The sequence below is a fragment of the Pristiophorus japonicus genome, chromosome 13 (genome assembly GCF_044704955.1).
Source record: "Pristiophorus japonicus isolate sPriJap1 chromosome 13, sPriJap1.hap1, whole genome shotgun sequence".
NCBI lineage: Eukaryota > Metazoa > Chordata > Chondrichthyes > Pristiophoridae > Pristiophorus > Pristiophorus japonicus.
The window spans coordinates 156,929,979-156,950,841 of record NC_091989.1 but is presented as its reverse complement, the minus strand read 5'-3'; the positions used below and the strand labels follow the sequence as shown (position 1 = coordinate 156,950,841).

The 20,863-nt window shown below is 43.5% G+C and overlaps 1 protein-coding gene across 1 annotated transcript in view; it reads left to right on the top strand.

Moving 5' to 3' along the window:
- Positions 1 to 2,312: 2,312 nt before the first annotated feature.
- Positions 2,313 to 20,863, top strand: part of LOC139278208 (polycystin-1-like protein 2) — a 136,067-nt gene continuing 117,516 nt past the window's right edge. Inside the window, exons 1-5 of the mRNA XM_070896856.1 lie at positions 2,313 to 2,388; positions 3,898 to 4,284; positions 9,314 to 9,427; positions 10,286 to 10,335; positions 13,985 to 14,107. Coding sequence (XP_070752957.1) covers positions 2,313 to 2,388; positions 3,898 to 4,284; positions 9,314 to 9,427; positions 10,286 to 10,335; positions 13,985 to 14,107 — 750 coding nt within the window. The remainder of the gene's footprint in view (positions 2,389 to 3,897; positions 4,285 to 9,313; positions 9,428 to 10,285; positions 10,336 to 13,984; positions 14,108 to 20,863) is intronic.

The following is a 20,863-nucleotide window of genomic DNA, read 5'->3' as shown; positions in this document are numbered from 1 at the left end:
TTGCTATATGCGGACATGGACTGCTCCATTATCTGAGGAGTTGTGAATGGAACTGAACACTGTGCAATCATCAGCGGAAATCCCCACCTCTGACCTTATAATGAAGGGAAGGTCATTGATGAAGCAGCTGAAGGTGGTTGGGCCTAGGACACTGCCTGAGGAACTCCTGCAACAAAGTCTTGGGGATGAGATGATTGACCTCTAACCACCACAACCATCTTCCTTTGTGTTAGGTATGACTTCAGCAAGTGAAGAGTTTTCCCTCTAATTCCCATTGACTTCAGTTTTACTCGGGCTCCTTGATGCCACACTTGGTCAAAGGCAGTCACTCTCACCTCACCTCTGGAATTCAGCACTTTTATCCATGTTTGGACCAAGGCTGTAATGAGGTCTGGAGCAGAGTGGCCCTGGCAGAATGCAAACTGAGCATTTACATAGAAACATAGAAAATAGGTGCAGGAGTAGGCTATTTGGCCCCCTCGAGCCTGCACCACCATTCAATAAGATCATGGCTGATCATTCCCTCAGTACCCCTTTCCTGCTTTCTCTCCATACCCCTTGATCCCTTTAGCTGTAAGGGCCATATCTAACTCCCTCTTGAATATATCTAACGAACTGGCATCAACAACTCTCTGCGGTAGGGAATTCCACAGGTTAACAATTCTCTGAGTGAAGAAGTTTCTCCTCATCTCAGTCCTAAATGGCCTACCCCTTATCCTAAGACTGTGTCCCCTGGTTCTTGACTTCCCCTTCATCGGGAACATTCTTCCCGCATCTAACCTGTCCAGTCCCGTCAGAATCTTGTAGGTTTCTATGAAATCCTTCTATGAGCAGGTTATTGGTGAGTAAGTGCTGCTTGATAAAACTGTAGATGACACCTTCCATTGCTTTGCTGACGATTGAGAGTAGGCTAATGGGGTGGTAATTGGCCGGATTAGAATTCTTTTGCTTTTTGTGGACAGGACATACCTGGGCAATTTACCACTTTGTTGGGTAGATGCCAGTGTTGTAGTGGTATTGTAACAGCTTAGCTAGAGGTGCGGCCAGTTCTGGAGCACAATGCTTCAGTATTGAAGCTCGGATCAGTCGTGCCCATGGCCTTTGCTGAATCCAGAATGCTCAGCCGTTTCTTGATATCATGTGGAGTGAATTGAATTGGCTGAAGACTGTCCTCTGTGATGGTGGGGACCTCAGGAGGAGGCTGAGATGGATCGTCCAGTCGGCAGTTCTGGCTGATGATGGTTGCAAACGCTTCAGCCTTGACTTTTGCACTCACATGCTGGACTCCGCCATCATTGAGGATGGGGAGCCTCCTCTTCCCATTAGTTGTTTAATGGCCCAACACCATTCACGACTGGATGTGGCTGGACAACATAGCTTTGATCTGATCCATTGGATGTGGGATTGCTTAGCTCTGACTATAGCATGTTGCTTCTGCTGTTTAGCATGCATGTAGTTCTGTGCTTTAGCTTCACCAGGTTGGCACCTCATTTTTAGGTACGCCTGGTGCTGTTCCTGGTATGCTCTTCTACACTCCTCATTGAACCAAGGTTGGTCCCCAGGCTTGATGGTAATGGTAGAGTGAGGGATATGTTGGGCCATGAGGTTACAGATTGTGGTGGTTTTCAATTCTACTGCTGCTGATGGCCCACAGCGTCTCATGGATGTTCAGTTTTGAGCTGTTCTGAACCTATCCCACTTAGCACAGTCGCAGTGCCACACAACACGATGGAGGGTGTCCTCGGTGTGAAGACCGGACTTTGCCTCCACAATGTCTGTGCGGTGGTCACTGCTACCAATACTGTCATGAACAGATGCATCTGCGACAGGTAGATTGGTGAGGCTGATGTGTTAATTGTATTCAGGTCGTGTGTATTTATTGGGGACTCCCTTATGTTCATATATATGGGAGTAGGCTCAGGAAGTTGAGGAAGCTTATCTTGCTGGTGTACGGTATATAATGTGTGCTCTGTAAATAAAGGGTCTATTATCATTTGGTTATTCAACTTTTACACAAAGTCAAGTAAGTTTTTCCCTTGAGTTGGTTCTCTCACCATTTGCCCCAGGCCCAGTCCGGCAGCTTTTTCCTTCAGGACTTGGCCAGCTCGACCAGTAGTGGTGCTACTGAGCCATGCTTGGTGATGGATGTTGAAATCCCCTACCCAGAGTACATTCTATGCCCTTGTTACCCTCAGTGCTTCTTCCAAGTAGTGTTCAATATGGAGCAGTACTGATTCATCAGCTGAGGGAGGGTGGTAGGTAGTAATCAGCAGCTGGTTTCCTTGCCCATGCTTGACCTGATGCCATAAGACATGGAGTCCGGAGTTAATGTTGAGGACTCCCAGGTCCACTCCTTCCCGACTGTATACCACTGTGCTGCCATCCCTGGTGGGTCTGCCCTGCCAGTGGGACAGGACATACCCGGGGATGGTGATGGAGGAGTCTGGGACATTGGCACAAAGGTAAGATTCTATGAGTATGACTATGTTGCTTGACCTAGTCTGTGGGACAGCTATCATCATTTTGCCACAAGTCCCCAGATGTTAGCAAGGAGGACTTTGCAGCATTTGCTGGGTGTGCCTTTGCAATGTCTGAATCCGATGCCCAAGCTATATAACACTGTCCTGTAAATAGCTTGCTTGATATTAATTGTGTGTCCCTGTCACTTCATTGTTTATTGAGATAGATCATGTTACTTATTCAATTATAAGAAGTCAAAGAGTGAACTCATAGCCTTTACACTTGAATGACTGTAGCTAACATTTGCTCCAATGGTTTAACTAGGCCATTGTTATAAGCAATAGTTTGGAAGAACAAAAAGTTGCTTCTAACCAAACATGAATCTAGCACCAAAAGCAAAATGCTGCGGATGCCGGAAATCTGAAATAAAAACATAAATGCTGGCAATACTCAACAGGTCAGGCAGCATCTATGAAGAGAGAAACAGAGTTAATGTTTCTGCTTCGTGACCTTTCATCTGAATTCACACGAATATAACACCAGTACTTATACAAGTTGGAGCTTCTAACAATCTACTTATATTGAGAATTTACATATATAGTATGCAAAATCAACTTATGCATGTTGATTTACTTCATATAGTGTGCACATTTGTATACATTTTATCTATAGTATGTAGAATACATACAAAAAATGTAAAATAATGCATATAAATATATATTCAGTCCTATGTTAGTTTCAAGCTAAATGTATACAAGAGCTGCAGGTGCACATATAAGCGAGAATTCTCATCCTCTGAAAATCCATTGTCTGGTGTACTGCATACCGAATCAATTTCCCAGAGGCCATTTATAATGGAGAATAATCTGACTCCACAATTGCAAAAGCCGAATTAACATCTGACAGAGGCGGTTTAAACGTCAGATGTGAGAACGCGCTGAATTAATGTACAGACACTAAGGTACCTTGTATACAAAGCATTAATAATGCTGATATCGCATGAAATTGATTATTAAGGGTAAATTAAGGGTATTTTGATCCATTCTGTCCCTTTTCATATAAAAACATTTGCTTTACTTTCTTTGGATTAAGTATGTCAAATGTCATGTAAAACTGGTTGTACCGGAACACTTGCAGTATGAAACCATTACAGAATAACACTGTAGATCATATAAGAAATTTCATTGAATAGAATTAAATTACCGAGGAAGCTTGATGCTCGTTTTGGCTGCAGAAGACGATGATGCTGTATTTGGATTATTTTTCGATGTTAAATTGCATAGATTGAATTGAATCATACACTTAATTGGAATAACCTGCAAAGAATAAATATTAAAATGGACTAAAGAAATGTTAGTAGCTGCACCTGTTTATATATTTATTATATCTTGTACCCATTGTTTACAATTAATTAAATTAAAGCATTTTTCCTTGTAGGTTCGGATATAACCTATAATGCATCAATTGGAAATATCATTCTTCAAGAGTCCACTCTACTGCCAGGAGTTATCCCGATAGACCAATCTTCCCAGTTCCTTATTGGACCAGGTCAACATAATCTGACTGTTGTTACAAGAAATGGCACTGTAGAGGAATATCAGAATTTGACGATCAGTCTTGTTGTTGAGATCAGTGGCTTGCAGGTTGATTTAGAATCACCTGTCCTGCAACTGGGCAGTAACGTCAGCATAAGCGTCTCCGTATCTCAGGGTGCACCGATAAATTTGAAATTTGATTTTATCGATACTTATGATATTTTGTCTTATACAGAGGAGAGTCTTAATGGAAAGCTTCCAGTTTATAAATTTCCAATGCAGCAGGAAGGTAAAAGTTTCATCTTTGTTAGATATAATTTTTGTTCAGAAGAATGTTAATTATAACATAACATTAATTGATACGCACGGGTTGAGAAAATACATTGGCCTGGATTTTGCGGAGGGTATTGACAGCGAATTCTCAGCATTCACCATCATTACCCCTCTGAAACTGATTGTAACTTCGGGATTTAGCGCAAGCACATCTATACGCATTAATCCTGAAGTTGTGGTCAGTCATTCACTGCTCCAACACAGGCTGTGCTGCGGACCACCCCCCATACCTCACCCCCCCACCCCCCAGCCCCATCCCATAGCGGTAATTAGTGAAACTGATGAAAACTTGGGCTTTTCTGCAGTAATATCACTGTTGAATACCCCATTAAATGTTAAGCTTTGTTGGAATAGGTGTAACTGGGGTTTCAACCGTGTATTGATTGCTAAGCAACCGTTCTAGCCCTGAAAAACACATTTTTGTATTTGTGGAATAGTAAAATTTTTCCATTGCGATAAAAAAAATTATACTTTTTAAGTTTGTTTCTGATATTTCAGCTTCTACCTTAACCCCATGTGTATGTACCAATCTTTATATTGCTCTCTGTAACATTTTTTAAAAGGGCAGATAATCAGTGCTTTTCATTTCCTGGTTTGCAGTCTGTGAGAATTCTTCAATATGATTAGCTACTTAGACAGCTTGATGACATCACTGCAGCATCATGCTAGGAATCCCCTATTGACAGTGCTACAATCAATTACACCCAAGAGAAACCTAGGGCTAGAACCTCCACTTTTTTGCATGCTTAACGCCCCTTAATGCCCATTTTATCACTGAAATGACGTATAATGCCCATATATTGCCCATTTTGGCACAAAATGGAAACAGGTGTGCATTTTTCGAAAACTTATCGGCGAGCGTTACCTTCCCTATGTGCGTAACGACGAGAAAAAATATTACCGCCCGCCCATTTTTTTCGGGCGGAATCAACAGAATGGGCGAATTCATAAAAACATAGAAACATAGAAAATAGGTGCAGGAGTAGGCCATTCGACCCTTCGAGCCTGCACCACCATTCAATGAGTTCATGGCTGAACATGCAACTTCAGTACCCCATTCCTGCTTTATCGCTATACCCCTTGATCCACCTTGCATGGATTTAACGCGAGATTCAATATTAATACCCGCCCACTTTTTTTTGTCATAAAGAGCATATTTACCGAAACTAGCGGCCATGAGATCGCCCAGCGTCAATTTCACCACCTTGCACACATATCAGCCACAATATCGTTCGCCCAAAAAATCGCCCACAAAAAGTGGAACTAACCGGAATTAATTACAGCGTTATGGACGCAATGTTCTACATCACATGTCGCGTCCTTTAAAAGGCTGCTGTGCTTCAACCTCGGTGGAGTTCGGATGTACTCTGCAGGTCGTTGGAGTTGATGTGAACATCTGTAAAAACATCTTGACCATACTGTGACCGATTGGAATTGAAGAGGTGTCTTCGTCGGGACATTCCTTGTTTGTGACCAATCGGTGGAAAACAGAGAGCTAATGCAATGGGGCCTGTCCTTTCTCACCCTCTCTTGGTGACCAAATACATGCAGCAGACTCAACATTGCCGAAGGAACGCTCCACTGCATTATGTGCACAACGTAAGAAATGAAAGACAGGTGAGGAGGACCAGATGTTACACCCCCCGCAAGTACAAGGAGAAGCATTCTTACCTCGACTTGCCCGACACCACCTGCCTTCAGAGACTGCACTTCCACAAAGAGGTTATCACTGAGGTATGCCAGCTCATAAGGGCAGATCTGTACCATCAGTATCGCACCGTCCGTCGAGGTTCAAGTTACCATGGCACTGTCGTTCTACGCCCCGGGTTCTTTTCAGGCCACAGCTGACGACATTTGCAGACTTTCTCAGCATGCCACATATTGCTGCATTAGACAAGTCACTGAAGCCCTGTACGCATGCAGGAGGGAGTTGATCAGCTTCCCTATGACCAGGGAGAGACAGATTGAGAGAGCTCTAAGATTCTCCAGAATTGCAAACTTTCCCAAGGTGCAGGGAGCAATAGACTGTACACACATCGCAATATGGGCATCTTTTCAGGATGCTGAGGTATTCAGGAACAGCAAGGGATTACACTCCCTGAATGTCCAGCTGGTTGTCGACCACCAGCAAATTATACTGGCAGTGAATGCTCAATTTCCAGGTAGCATCCATGATGCTCACATCCTGCGTGAGAACACTGTATCTGACTTGTTTAACAATGAGCCACAAGGTCAATGCTGGATGCTTGGTGACAAAGGATATGACCTCGCCACCTGGCTGATGACCCCCCTGCGTGACACCCACACTGAGACCGAGAGACGATACAACGAGAGCCACAGAGCAACTCGCAATATCGTGTAGAAAACCATTAGAGTGCTGAAGCAGCAGTTTAGATGTCTGGACCACTCAGGAGACGAGCTCCAATACCACCCTGAGCAGGTAGCTCAATTTGTGGTGGTGTGCTCCATGCTACACAACTTGGCTATCAGGAGGGGACAAGAATTATCTGATGAGTCTGACGAGCCACCTCACCAGAGAGAGGATGAGGAGGCGGATGCTGTCATTGGCCCAGACAATCAGGCTGCCGCTGAAGCTATGTCCCCGCCTCCCTGTAGACCGCATGAAAGGACCCATGGTGGCATGATAGCTGCAAGAGCCTTATGTCAGGAGCTCATCAATGATCGCTTTGCCTGAAAGAACGTTGGTGTTATTTACAAGGCTGACACACTGCTGGGTGTGCATTATCATCATCATCATCATAGGCAGTCCCTCGAATCAAGGATGACTTGCCTCCACGTCAAAAAGTTCACAGGTGTTTCAATGATAGACCTAAAATTCCAGGTCCGAACTAAATCTTAAAGGGTGGAAGATGCCTGTGCTTAGATTTTTTTTAAACGTGTGGTGACCGTTGCACACCAGCCGCCTCACAGGCTTGACAGAGCTAGGTCTTGGTCCAGTAGCAAGGATTAACCAAGACGACTGGAGACCAGCTCTGGTGCACGGACCTAGTGCGCGCACACATCGCAGTGTGAGCTGGCCCGTGCTGCCCCTGGGCCCTCGCCTCTTCTGGGCCCCGAACTCATGCCTCTCCTGGGCTCCGATCACGACCCTCTACAATATCTCGCCGCTCCTTCGCCCCGACCTCGCCGCTCCTGCTGTATCTGCCCACGCTCCAATCACCAACCTGGACCTTGATGACGTCACTCTTCACTGCCGTTGCTCTCCTGCTCCAGCACATGCTGCTCCCTGGAGTGGTATGCCTCCACTCCTTCCACTCCCCGGCCTGCTTCAATGGTGCTCGCAGGTCGGGGGCTGCACAAACTGCTGGGCTAGGCCTCCATGCTGTTCCTTCCGCTCCCTGGCCTACTCTGATGGTGCTCGCAGGCCGTGGGTGCTGGATGTGCAGGTAATACATCAATGATGGGCATCACCTTGGTGACAGTTAAAGTTTAAGTTGATTGAAGTTAAGTGTGATTATACCCTTTGATGTTAAGGAATCACCAGTGTGTAATGGTGCAGCTATCTGAGCCAATGTGCTACAAGGTTTTATTAAATAAAAAACATTTAAACCGAACATTAGTCTGAAATCATCAGTATTTCTGTACAAACCAACCCTTCCCCCCACCCCGCTTCTCCTCCCCACCTCTACCCCTTCCTCTCCTGACTCCAAGCCGCCTGGCCGAGGAGGTCCTCAGGCGATGCTTCATTGGGGTGGGGGGTTGGGGGTGGGGTGGTGTGACGGCTGAAGCGCTGCTTGGATGGACACGGGAGAGGACGGTCCTGAGGTGGGAACGTGCTCCGAGCCAGAAGCAAGATGTTGCTGCTGGCTCTCGTGTGGTTGGCAATGGGGCTGCGTCACCTTGGGGTGCAGTGCGGTACTCCGGGACCACTGGGAGCCCTCTGCCACCAGTGTTCCTGGCTACCAGTTCCAGGGCCTCCTCCATCCCTTCCATGTTATATCTTATTTGTTGGACAAAAACTCGGTGCCAACTATGTTCTTGGTGCTTAGTGGGCTTTTTGCTGCTGGTGAATCTCCGTCGTGCCTCCCACAACAGCCAAACAAGCACACACCACAGCCACACACGCTTTCAGTCCCTCTCAGCTCCCTCTCTCTCTGTCTCCTCTTCTGATGACCCTTGACCTCCTGAATCGCGGGAATTGAGCGTTACCATGCCGTTGCTAAGGATGGCCACACTTTACGGCAGAAGGTAAAAAAAATGTAACGCCACCGCCCATTTGATATCGCTCGCGGTAACGCCCATTTTCAAAAATGTAAACTAGGTGTTTTGAGAATGGGCGAGAAGTCGGCGATCTGAAAACCTTTTTTTAATGCCCACGCCGGAAATAACGCCCATTTTTGGGTGATAAGCACAAAAGTGGAGGTTCTAGCCCCTAAAGTTTTCGTGACAGTGATCGCATGATCTCTGTGGGCAACTTTCTTCAATGTCAGTGGAGAGTGCTACAGACCACAAATTACGGGCCCAATAATCTGTTATCTATTCGATGATAGAATACCACAGAACTCCCATTTTGATCCAATTATTCATCAAATTTGTAGATGGTAATGTCCGATGAATACAGTGCAACATTTGTTCAATCCCCTTTTAAAAATATAGAAGAGCAGTTACATATAACTTGTCTGATGCTTCCCTTGGGTTGCATTTGAGTCCCGTCGAAGTCTGGCACTGTAAACTACTTAGCAATAGCACAGTTTGAGTTTGGTTTATCAATCGCAAGTTAGGGATCTGTGCCTGCGCTCAGACACTGGTCACTTCATAAAATGAAATGGGTGTAATAAATCATGAAGCGGTCCCCACCTCAGTCAAACTCTCTCCCTCTAATATAACCTGATATTCAGTATCAGTGACATGTTTCAGAATGAGTAAGTTGGAGAGAGAAGGAAAAGGAATAACATTTTGAAGACGTAATGAAACATCTTGATTTTCAAGTTGCCATTTCTGCTTTTTCCCCCTGCTAATTATAGGTATATTTTTAGTGAGAGTCACTGCTTCAAATATCTTATCTATTGTGCAGCATGTTGTTGGACATGTCACTGTTACAAATAATCCTTCTAAAAGGAGCATCGCAATAACACGAGGTAAGCATTTAAACGAAGAGTGTGGCAAATTTCTGAACACTTTGCTGTTGAAATTCAGAATCTCATTCTTCAGATATGAACATTAAGCAATCAGTGCTGCCTGTGACCTTTGCAAATACTCATGGTTTGGGGCTGTGCAGAAATAAAAATCAACCTTCAGTGTCGGGCACTCTTCAAGGAATAATGAGTGACACAGGTTTCTGTTTCTTTATTGTAGTGTGTTTCCAATACAGCAAAGTAAATATAAAATAGTGGTTTAAAATAAAAGCAGAAAACATGGGAATGAACATCAAGTCTGCATATGTAAAGAGATAAGACATGTTAATATTTTGGGTATGGCTCTGTGGTACTGACTGACGTGCTGTATGTTTCCAGTGTTTTTTTAAAAAAATTGTAAAGCCATTATTGCTCAAGCAAGTACTTTGAGCAGTAAATATTTGCTCTCTCATAGTAGGAATATGCTGGATATTCAGGCCTTAGTAATGAGAGTCATAATATTTTTGGACATTCAGAACATTTTCAGGTGTTATGTAATTGTGCCTGTGTAAACCTTGTAAAGTCAAGTGAAAGATTAGATTTTAAGCATCTCAACCTGCTGATGATGGTAAAATTTGAAAGCAACAGCAGACGTCAACTGCTTTCTGAAAAAATAATGAATTCCACTTAACAAGCCACGAGTGTTTGCACACATCACAAGCAGAAATTCAAAGGCAGCGCTTGTTACTGTCCACTTGCTCAAAATGTTCAGATCTGAAGAATTAGATGTAGATTTCAACATTGCCTTTGGAATATTATATCATTAAAACATTAACCCTTTTTAAATGGTTATTTAATTTAAAGGAGTTGTGTCTTTTACAGATTCACAAAATATAAGGAATAGTGCCATAAGAAAAAGAGCTTTACCTGATGTAAGTAATTATAGCTAACCACATTTTTAGTTACAAATCCAAGTGTATTCATTGGGGTACAGATAGTAATTATTAATGTGCCAGCAGAGCAGGTCTCCAGTCATCCTGCCACTGGACCAAGACCTAGCTCTGTCAGGCCCATGTGGTGGCTGGTATGCAACGGTCACCACACATTAAAAAAAAACCACGCATAGGCATCTTCAACCCTTCAATTGGAGTTCAGGAATGGAACATTGGATCTTTCATTGAGGCATCTGTGAACTCATGTGGAAGCAAGTCATCCTCGTTCGAGGGACCGCCTATGATGATGATGATAATTACTGTGCCAGATAAATTTTGTGGTAGGATGGTTAATAATTATTGGTAGCTATTCTATGGGTAGTTTTATGGGTGATGCCATGGTCTCAGAGAACCGTTTAGAAAGGTGTTCATTAACAGTATTTTCAGTACACTAGGGGATAGATTTTCAGTTTGTGGCAGCTCCAAAGACACCTGCAGTGGAGGGATCCATGACATCCTGTGCTTCTTCCTATACATGCTCAAATTGCTGCCATAGAAGCCTGGGTGCCAGACTAGGGAAAGTTTAATTCAGGGTTGCAAAGGAGTTGGATTGCATAGGAGCATTGCTTGGGGCTTTGTTGATCCCACCAATTCCATTATGTCGTCTTCCCCAGATGTCAGTAGCCAGACTGAGCCAGTGCTCAGTATTTGTGCCATGGCAGGAATGAGCACTAATTATGGTGTTGTCTATCAGGATGACACTACATGTGGGCCAGCTTGCCCATCCGCAACACACAATGTCATTCTTAGGATTTGGCTAACATGCGATAAGGGCCACCTTGGTCCTAGGTGGCTCCTATTGCAACACAACAGCCAGGCTCCATTTCTATTCCTGCCACTGCAGTAGCATCCTAGGAGAAGTATGTTGCAAGGGTTATAAACATATACTTCATATACTGGCACTAAGGAGAACTACCATGATGAGAAGCACTAGGCACATAGACAAGATGGTTTCTTGTTAAGATTAAGGTTGTGTGTACTGACATTGGTTTTATAAAGGTTTGTAAATTGCTTTTGTCAGCTGGCATTAAAGGAGCTTTGTAAGTTAATCTGCACAAAGAAATGTCTGCAAATGATGATGTATTTACGGATGGAAGTGAGGAAATACAGATCAGCCTAGAATTTCCACAAGTTTCTGCCAGCTTCCCACCGTAACTCCAGTGGGAATCTGGCAGAACATACCAGACAAAGACAAGAGTTTGGTTATGCTGGGTCCTCACTGACTCGAGGAGTTCCTTGTTAGCCTTGTCCAGGACAGAACTTCCACCTGCCCCCTTATAAGGCCAAAGGTACCAAGTGGGTGGAGCAGGGACTCCCTATTACGTGACACCCACGTAACACTGCTGAGGAAAATATGGCATTCTGACCTCTTAACTGGTGCAAGAAAATTCCACTGGGGGAGGGAAGATGCAAGCAAGGAAGTGGCCTGGAGACTTAAAGAAGATGTATTGTTTACAAAATAAAAGATTTTAATTAACCCCCTCACACAGGGGCCAGTGGCAGGCTCAGGAGTCAGACATTGGATATTCTGGCTGAATGGGTCAGGCGGGTGTTGGAGTTGCATCTGTTGCGTGGGTTCCCACTGGCCCCTTACAAATGTGGTCCCCTCCTGCTGTCCCTATAAACTCAAGCTGGGTCACTGATGAGTACGATCTCAGTATAACTGCCAGTGTCATGATTGATGGATTTTCTGGGGCAGGATTATTATTGTAGCGGCCAGATGTTGAAGTCAAGAGAAGGTCTGCTGTACAAGCGTGGCTGTCCTCCACATCCTCGAATGGCTGCTGCTATTGCTGCTCCTTTTGCCACCTGTTCGGCCATCCTACACCAGAGGGTCCACAACGAGACCTCTTCAAGGCAAAGTTGTGCAGTCAAGGTCTTTAAAGGTACAAAGGGGTTTGATAGGGCAGACGTAGAGAAGATGTTTCCACTTGTGGAGGAGACCAAAACTAGGGGTCATCAATATAAGATAGTCACTAATAAATCCTATAGGGTATTCAGGAGGAATTTCATCCAAAGAGTGGTTAGAATGTGGAAATTGCTACCACATGGAGTAGTCGAGGCGAATAGCATAGATGCCTTTAAGAGGAAGCTAGATAAGTACTTAAGGGAGAAAGGAATACAAGGATATGTTGATAGTAGGGTGGGAGGAGGCTCATGTGGGAATAAAAACCGGCATAAATCAGTTGGGTCGAATGGCCTGTTTCTGTGCTGTAAATTCTATGTAATTCCATTTAACGTGGCTTAACTCAGTGATGGCTCCCTTTGTAAAGTGAGATCTCAGCAGGTACTGCTCCAGGGACAAATACAGGTATAGGTGCCTCTATCTGTATATTCTGATGTGGGGCAATCAATTGGATTGGTGATGTATGCCTCGGATGCTGCCTCCCAGCCTGGCATTCCTCTGTTGCTCCTTCCATTCATCTGAAAAGTAAAGACACAAGGGAATTCTCATTGCGATGCCCATTGTGGTACTGTTGTACGGCCTTACCATGGGAGCTTTCTTAAGGTCTTCTACCTTTTTCACTTGTTCCAAGGTGCTGTGCGCCCTGTAAAGAGCGTTAGCCTGCCAGTCAAGCTGCACTGCTGTCCTCTAGGTTGGGTGCTCTGGAGTGCCAAATGGGGCAACCCTCCCTGAACCCATCAGATGCAGTAGCACCTTTATTCCACCAACCATTATACCTGGTCTTTAGGCGCTGTGCCACTCCATCACTTGCCTACAGACTTAATTTCCTGCTTCCGTATTTGTATTGCCATCCACTGTTCTTTGCCAATACTGCCTTTGGACAGCCAAATGTTTTTATACCCCACCCACCCCTCCATATAGTCTCTTGCCTTTATGCTTTTGCAAATCTTTCAATTCCACCCCTTCCTTTTATTTGAACGAGTGCTCAGCAGCCCTATTCGTGGCTCTTGTATTTTTATTTTGTGTTTTTTTTTTCCAGCTGGCATTTGGGTTTTTGTGAGCCTTTGTGCCAAATATGCTTCTTTCATTCCTTTTTGTTGCTTTGAACCTCCTTTATTGGCACCACAGTATTGGCCAATAGGGATCCTCCAAGCCGACATGCCCAGAGAAAGAGGAGGAAATACAGAGGGAAGCCATGCAGGTCAGGATCTATGACCTCTCGCACCACCATATCTGCAGAGAGACGTAACATGCCTCACTTCAGCACACGTCGTGCTGGTGGAGACTCCTTTTCCCAAAGGAAGCGATGCCAGCAAACCCCTACACCCAAGAACTCTTGCTAAGAGTGGAAGCAAGTCTTCGTCGATTCCGAGGGACTGCCTATGATGATGACACCCAGAGAGGAGCAGCAGAGGGAGAGAAAAACAAGAGACACAAAGACTTTATCAGCTTCAAAAATTCACACATCTTTTTGTTCAAGTACCATCTGCAGAAATTGTATTTACTTTTGTAAATGATGAGGTAGAATTAGTAAACCTGAGAGTGCCTTGTATTGGGTGTGGGAATCCCCTGACTTCTACTGATGACCCAGTTTCCCCTTTCGCTCTTCTACGAATCTTTACGATCACACAAAAATACATTGTGGTTGCAAATCGACTAAAGTTAATTGTTTTATTTTTACAGAATTTAAAAATTTGTACAGCAAGATGCCCAAGGCCAGAAACAGATGCAACGGAAAAATTACTGCAAGCATTTCCAAATTCTGAGGAATTTTTTAGCAACAGTGCTGAAGATGACCTCGAGCAGGTAAACGGTGTAGAATAAGTTTATGACATTTTTTCTTTTCTTTGGAAATAAATTTCCTTATTGGCAAGGGAATGAGTGACATATACAAAAATAGACAGAAAAAATGAAAATTGCTCTGATTACGATAGCAACATCATAAACACATAACTATAGCAACCTCAAAAATATATTATTTTTGAATACATTTATGATGTTGCTGTACTTAGTGAACATATAGAGAAACAGGCAAAGGGCCCAAGAGAGAGTGGGATAAATAATGGGATCACCACACAGTGCTGGTGCTCTTCAAACATTCTGTATCTTTGTGAAGGAATAAGATGATCTCAATAATATAAGAACATAAGAAATAGGAGCCGGAGTAGGCCATTCGGCCCCCCGAGCCTGCTCCGCCATTCAATAAGATCATGGCTGATCTTCTACCTCAACTCCACTTGCATGCACCATTCCAATATCCCTTGATTCCCTTAATATCCAAAAATCTATCGATCTCTGTCTTGAATATACTCAACGACTGAGCCTCCACAGCCCTCTGGGGTAGAGAATTCCAAAGATTCACCACCCTCTGAGTGAAGAAATTTCTCCTCCTCTCAGTCCTAAATGGATGACCCTTTATTCTGAGACTGTGACCCCTGGACCTTGACTCCCTGCATCTACCCTGTCAAGTCCTGTATGAATTTTGTATATTTCAATGAGATCACCACTCATTCTTCTAAACTCTAGAAAATATAGGCCTAGTCTATTCAATCTCTCCTCATACGACAATCCCCCATCCCAGGAATCAGTCTGGTGAGCCTTCGATGCACTCCCTCTATGGCAAGTATATCCTTCCTTAGGTAAGGAGACCAAATATTCCAGGTGCGGTTTCACCAGGGCCCTATATAATTGCAGTAAAACATCTTTAGTCTTATACCCAAATCCTCTTGTAATAAAGACCTACATACCATCTGCTTTCTTAATTGCTTGCTGTACCTGCATGTTAACTTTTCCAATCTCTCACCATTTAAAAAATACTCTGCTTTTCTATTTTTCCTACCAAAGTGGATAACTTCACATTTCTCCACATTATATTCCATTCGCCATGTTCTTGCCCAATCACTTAGCCTGTCTATATCTGCTTGAAGTCTCTTTGCATCTTCCTCACAACTTACATTCCCACCTAGATTTGTATCATCAACAAACTTGAATATATTACATTTGGCCCCCTCATCCAAATCATTGATATAGATTGTGAATAGCTGGGGCCCAAGCACCGAGCCTTGTGGTACCCCACTAATTACAGCCTGCCAATCTGAAAATGACCCGTTTATTCCTACTCTCTGCTTTCTGTCCGTTAACCAATCCTCAATCCATGCTAGTGTATTATCTCAATTCCATGAGCACTAATTTTGTTTAATAACTTCTTGTGTGGCATCTTATCGAATACCTTCTGAAAATCCAAATATGCCCCCTGGTTCCCCCTTATCTATTCTGCTAGTTAAAACCTCAAAAAACTTTAACAGATTTGTCAAACATGATTTCAAACATGATATGAAGTCAAATATTTTGACAATGCTTCCAGTATGTAACATGCAACGCCACGGACTCCCAAGCCGCCTGCAATTTCTGCGGTCTGGAGGAGTCCGTGTTCCATGTCTATGTACATTGTATGAGGTTGCAGCCCCTCTTCCAATATTTGAAGGGGCTGCTCCTCAAATTCTGGTTGAACTTCAGTCCCACGCTCCTGATCTTTGGGCACCCTGTGCGGAGGGGAGCGGGCAGGTCGGAAGGCCTCCTCGTCGGAGTGCTCCTGGGCACGGCCAAGGTGGCCATCAACCGGTCCAGGCAGCAGGCGGTCGAGGGGGTCGTTCAGTCCGACTGCCTGCCTCTCTTCCGCGGTTACATCCGAGCCAGGGTGTCCATGCGGTGTCTACCGGTACACTCGTGGCCTTCCACGTGAGATGGGCGCCGGAGGGACTGGAGTGCATCATCACCCCCGGCAACCAAATTTTAATTTGAACCACTTAATGTCTAAAGTTTAATTTGTTTATTTGTCGGTTTAGTGCCCCTTTTAATAAGGAGACACTTGTATTAATGTTCAACTAAAAATAGTTGTAATATGCAACGCACTGGCATTTCAGGGAGCAACGGCCAGTTGAGGGCTGCTGGCTACTGCCTTTCCCAGCATGATCAGGGACAATCGGGTGGGAGGGACAAGGGTGGTGCGGAGATATCGAGCAGGGCATTAACATGTTGTGACTTTGGGCCTTGGCTTCATTTCTTCTTCCAAATAGATCATAAACAGCTGGAGCACTCCTCAGGTACTGCAGTCGCATTGTAGAGGGAACCTCTAACTGAATGGGCCCATCACAATGGGATGTGGTAGGCACCTGAGGTGTATCCTCAGACCTCTGCACCCAATAGAATAAAAAATGTATCTGGTACCTACTGCTGAACTAATAAATAGTTTTAGTGTGTAAAAGATGCAGTGCATCTTTTTAGAAAATACGGAAATAAGGGGTGAGTGTTAGCTGTGGCTCAATGGGTAGCTCTCGTGCCTCTGAGTCAGAAGGTTGTGGGTTCAAGTCCCACTCCAGAGACTTGAGCACTAAACTCTAGTCTGACACTCTAGTGCAGTACTGAAGGAGGGCTGCACTGTCGGAGGTGCCGTCAAACTGATGCCTCGTCTGCCTTCTCAGGTGGACGTAAAAGATCCCATGACACTATTTCGAAGAGGAGCAGGGGAGTTATTGCTGGTTCCCATGCCAATATTTTTCCCTCAATCAACTTAACAAAAACAGATAATCTGGTCATTATCACATTACTGTTTGTGGGAGCTTGCTGTGCCACGTTTCCCACATTACAACAGTGACTACACTTCAAAAGTACTTCATTGACTGTAAAGCGCTTTGAGATGTCCGGTGGTCGTGAAAGGCGCTATATAAATGCAAGTCTTTTTTCTTTATAATGAATCCCTCTTGGATGTAAAATATTTGTGTCGACCCACGTTCTTATGTTGTACAATTATTTGCCATCTATTACTTTAATTGGCAGTCAATGTGCTGAAACAAATGACATCTCATTTGAAGCTTCAAATGGTTGCTTCTTGATGTTACTCCGCAGTGTGGTCTGAATCCAGGATTTTCATACACTAGAAAAAGGCTCTCCCCATGTATGAAAAACCAAATATTAATTTCAAAATAAATGTCAAGTACATTTAAAATATTTTTGAATATCTTTAAATATTTTAATATATTTTGAAGTCTTTTAAGATTTTGAATGATTTCAGGCCTCACTGAAAGCTTTGCACGCATTTTCTAATATTCTAGTAAATGAGAATATCTTCAAGATCAATTAAGATGGTAACCACCTTGAGTTGAAGTGCATTTAGGGCTGTTTAGAAATCATTGCAATTTACCTTTGACTGACAGTTTGCCTTGCCTGGGATAGAAAAATTGATATTTACACAATCCTATAAATAATGCCTTCAGTCTGGATCAGGGTTTGTACTGCAAGCTACCTGGTTCCATTTCTGAATTGGGAGGTATTAAATGAGATTTATATTGATGGTTTGTATCAATTTGATTATTTTTTTTCTCCAGGAGCAGCATAACTCCATTATCAAAAGATTTCTCTTTTAAGCTCTAAGGAATGAATAACTGCCCCAATTATACTGTATTATCTGCAGTGAATCAGCTGCAGATCTGCAGCTGTAGTATCAGTGGGAATGCGGATAGGTTTAAAATTGCTTTCCAAATCCCTTGAAATGACTTTAAGTAAGAAGAATGGCAGCTAGTGGTTATGATACTGGACTAGCAGCCACAGCAAACTGTGAAATTGGTAAATTGGTAAAGTTGGTAAATTGTGACCTACAACAGAAAAACGACCGAGAAAAAGCTGCTGGATTTTAGTAAAATCGCAACTGGTTCACAAATGTCCTTCAGGGAAAGGAATCTGTCATCCCTACCCAGTCTGGCCTACATGAAACCTTAGTCCCACAACATGTGGTTGACTCTTAATCGAATCATATAATCATAGAATGGTTACAGCACAGAAGGAGGCTATTCGACCCATCCAGCCAGTGGTGGCTCTCTGTAAGAGCACTTCAGCTAGTCCCACTGCCCTGTCCTTTCCCCGTAGCCATTCAATTTTGTTTCCTTCAGGTACTGCCTTGTGAAAATTAAGCGGCCTGGGTGAGACGAGGAGAGATCCTGGTGTGGCAGAGGCCCAAACTGTCCATGTGGGGCCATGGGGAGCATGTCACCCAAATTCAGGATATTCAGCATGGGACCGAAATTACATAAACATGCCATTTAAAGGAGACGTGCATGCTTGCAACATGGCCTCCTTCTAACCCCAAAATTTACAGGTCACAAAATTTGCTGCAAAGTTTTGGGCAGATGAATTTGGGGGCCCAATGTTTTAGCCTGTGACAACGGTCAGCATGGTTTCAGACTGCTGGTAGAGCCTCATAAAATGCATACCCCAGTAATTTATCTTGAAACTTAATTTAGCATGGACACGCACACAGCGTCAGCCTACTTAAATTGGTGATTGAATTGATATTTGGTAAGGAAGATACCCCAATAACCTACTGTTTATTTTCACTCAAATGCTTCAGAACATTAGGCGCAATCAATGATCTGGGCGCAAATTGCACTGGTTTTCCAAGCTAATTGTTTTCCACATTACAACAGTAACTACACTTCAAAAAGAACGTCATTGGCTGTAAAACGCTTTGAGATGACCGGTGGTCATGAAAGGCGCTATTTAAATGCAATTCTTTCTTTTAAAGTAATGGTTCAAACTCATTTGCATAATCACAAATGTAAAATCTTCCATGAACCAGCACAATCGGGCAGCATTTTAGAACATAACTGTTATTTTTTCCCCTTGCATTAAAAAATAGTGGTAACCTGGTGCAGTTTGATTAATACAGCTGAAAATTGGTAAGCATTTTTAATCAGAGTGTCCAGTCCTCCACCTGTGAGTTGCTGATTTTAAACAACTTAACATGATTTAAAAAATACTATACAGACCCCACGGCTAGTTTCATTGGTATACAGTAGCCAGTTTCTTAGTAAATTAAATACTTTAAAAAATTTTAAATCTTTTAAAAAGGTGCCTAATATTGCCCTTGCACCTATAAAAAAAAAGCTTAATTTTAAGAGCCTCCTCAAAGGGCCGCAAACAGGCGCAATTAGCAGAAACTCGCCATAGTGGTTAATTAAATCTGGGGACATGGCCTGTTCTGTAGATCACGGAAACATGACTTATGCTGGGCGTAACTTGTGCTTGCAATTCCTCGATCTTTGCGTGGTTTGGACAATCTCGGACGGGTTACGTTGGAAAATTCAGTGTGAGCTAGTCGAAACTCAACCTTCTGATCTCTGAGGTTCTCCTCTGCCTGTTTAATATTTCTCATCTGGTAATATTTAAAATATTACTTAAAATTGTAACTTTAAAATGGTCTTTTAATTCTATTGAATACTTGAAATATTCTGATATAAAATTAGTATTGTTCAGTGCAAAGTGAGCCCATGTTTACGTGGTGTTTAGGCTGTCAATCATTCATGGAGATTCAAAACTTTACACTTCGTCACATGCTATATTTGAATTTCAATTCTTGTATTAACTTTTAAGTTTAATGTGCTGCTAAAGCATATTTTTTTTTAAATACTGCATTTATCTTCTGGGCCACATATACCCTCCAAATCTGATCAGAGAAAAATCAGCAACTTCCAAATAGATCCCAGGTGGAAGAAAGAAAAAAAGACTTACGTTTATATCGAGCTGTTCATGACCACCAGATGTCTCAAAGTGCTTTACAGCGAATGAAGTACTTTTGGAGTGTGGTCACTGTTGTAATGTAGGAAATGCGGCAGCTAATTTGCACACAGCCAATTTGCGCACAGCAAACTCCCACAAACAGCATTGTGATAATGACCAGATAATCTGTTTTTGTTATGTTGATTGAAGAATAAATATTGGCCAGAACATGGGATCTTTTACGTCCACCTGAGAGAGCAGACAGGGCCTCAGTTTAACGTCTCATCCAAAAGACGGCACCTCCGACAAAGCAGCGCTCCCTCAGTACTGCACTGGCATGTCAGCCTAGATTTGTTTGTACTCAAGTCCCTGGAGTGGGACTTGTACTCACAACCTTCTAACTCAGAGGTAAGTGTGCTACCCACTGAAGGTTATCTAAGCTTGACACTGAAGGTTATCTCCTGCACCAATGCAATCACCATTCTGTCATTTACATGCTTCTCATCTACTTTCATCATTCTGTCAACCTAGGTGTCATATTTGATCCTGAAATGACCTTCCGGCTACATATCCGCATCATAACTAAAACCGCCTATTTCCAACTCTGTAACATTGGCCGTCTCCGCCCCCTGCCTCAGCTCATCTGTTGCTGAAACCTTCATCCATGCCTTTGTTACCTCTAGACTTGACTACTCCAGCACATTCCTGGCAGACCACCCACATTCTACTCTACGTAAATTTGAGGTCATCCAAAACTCGGCAGCCCGTGTCCTAACTTGTACCAAGTCCCGCTCACCCATCACCTCTGTGCTCGCCGACCTACATTGGCTCCCGGTTAAGCAACGCCTCGATTTCAAAATGTTTACAAATCTCTCCATGGCCTCGCCCCTCCCTATCTCTGTAATCTCCTTCTGCTTCTCAGCCCCCCCCACCCCCCCCCGAGACATCTGCACTCCTCAAATTCTGCCCTCTTGGGCATCCCTGATTATAAACTGCTCAACCATTGGTGGC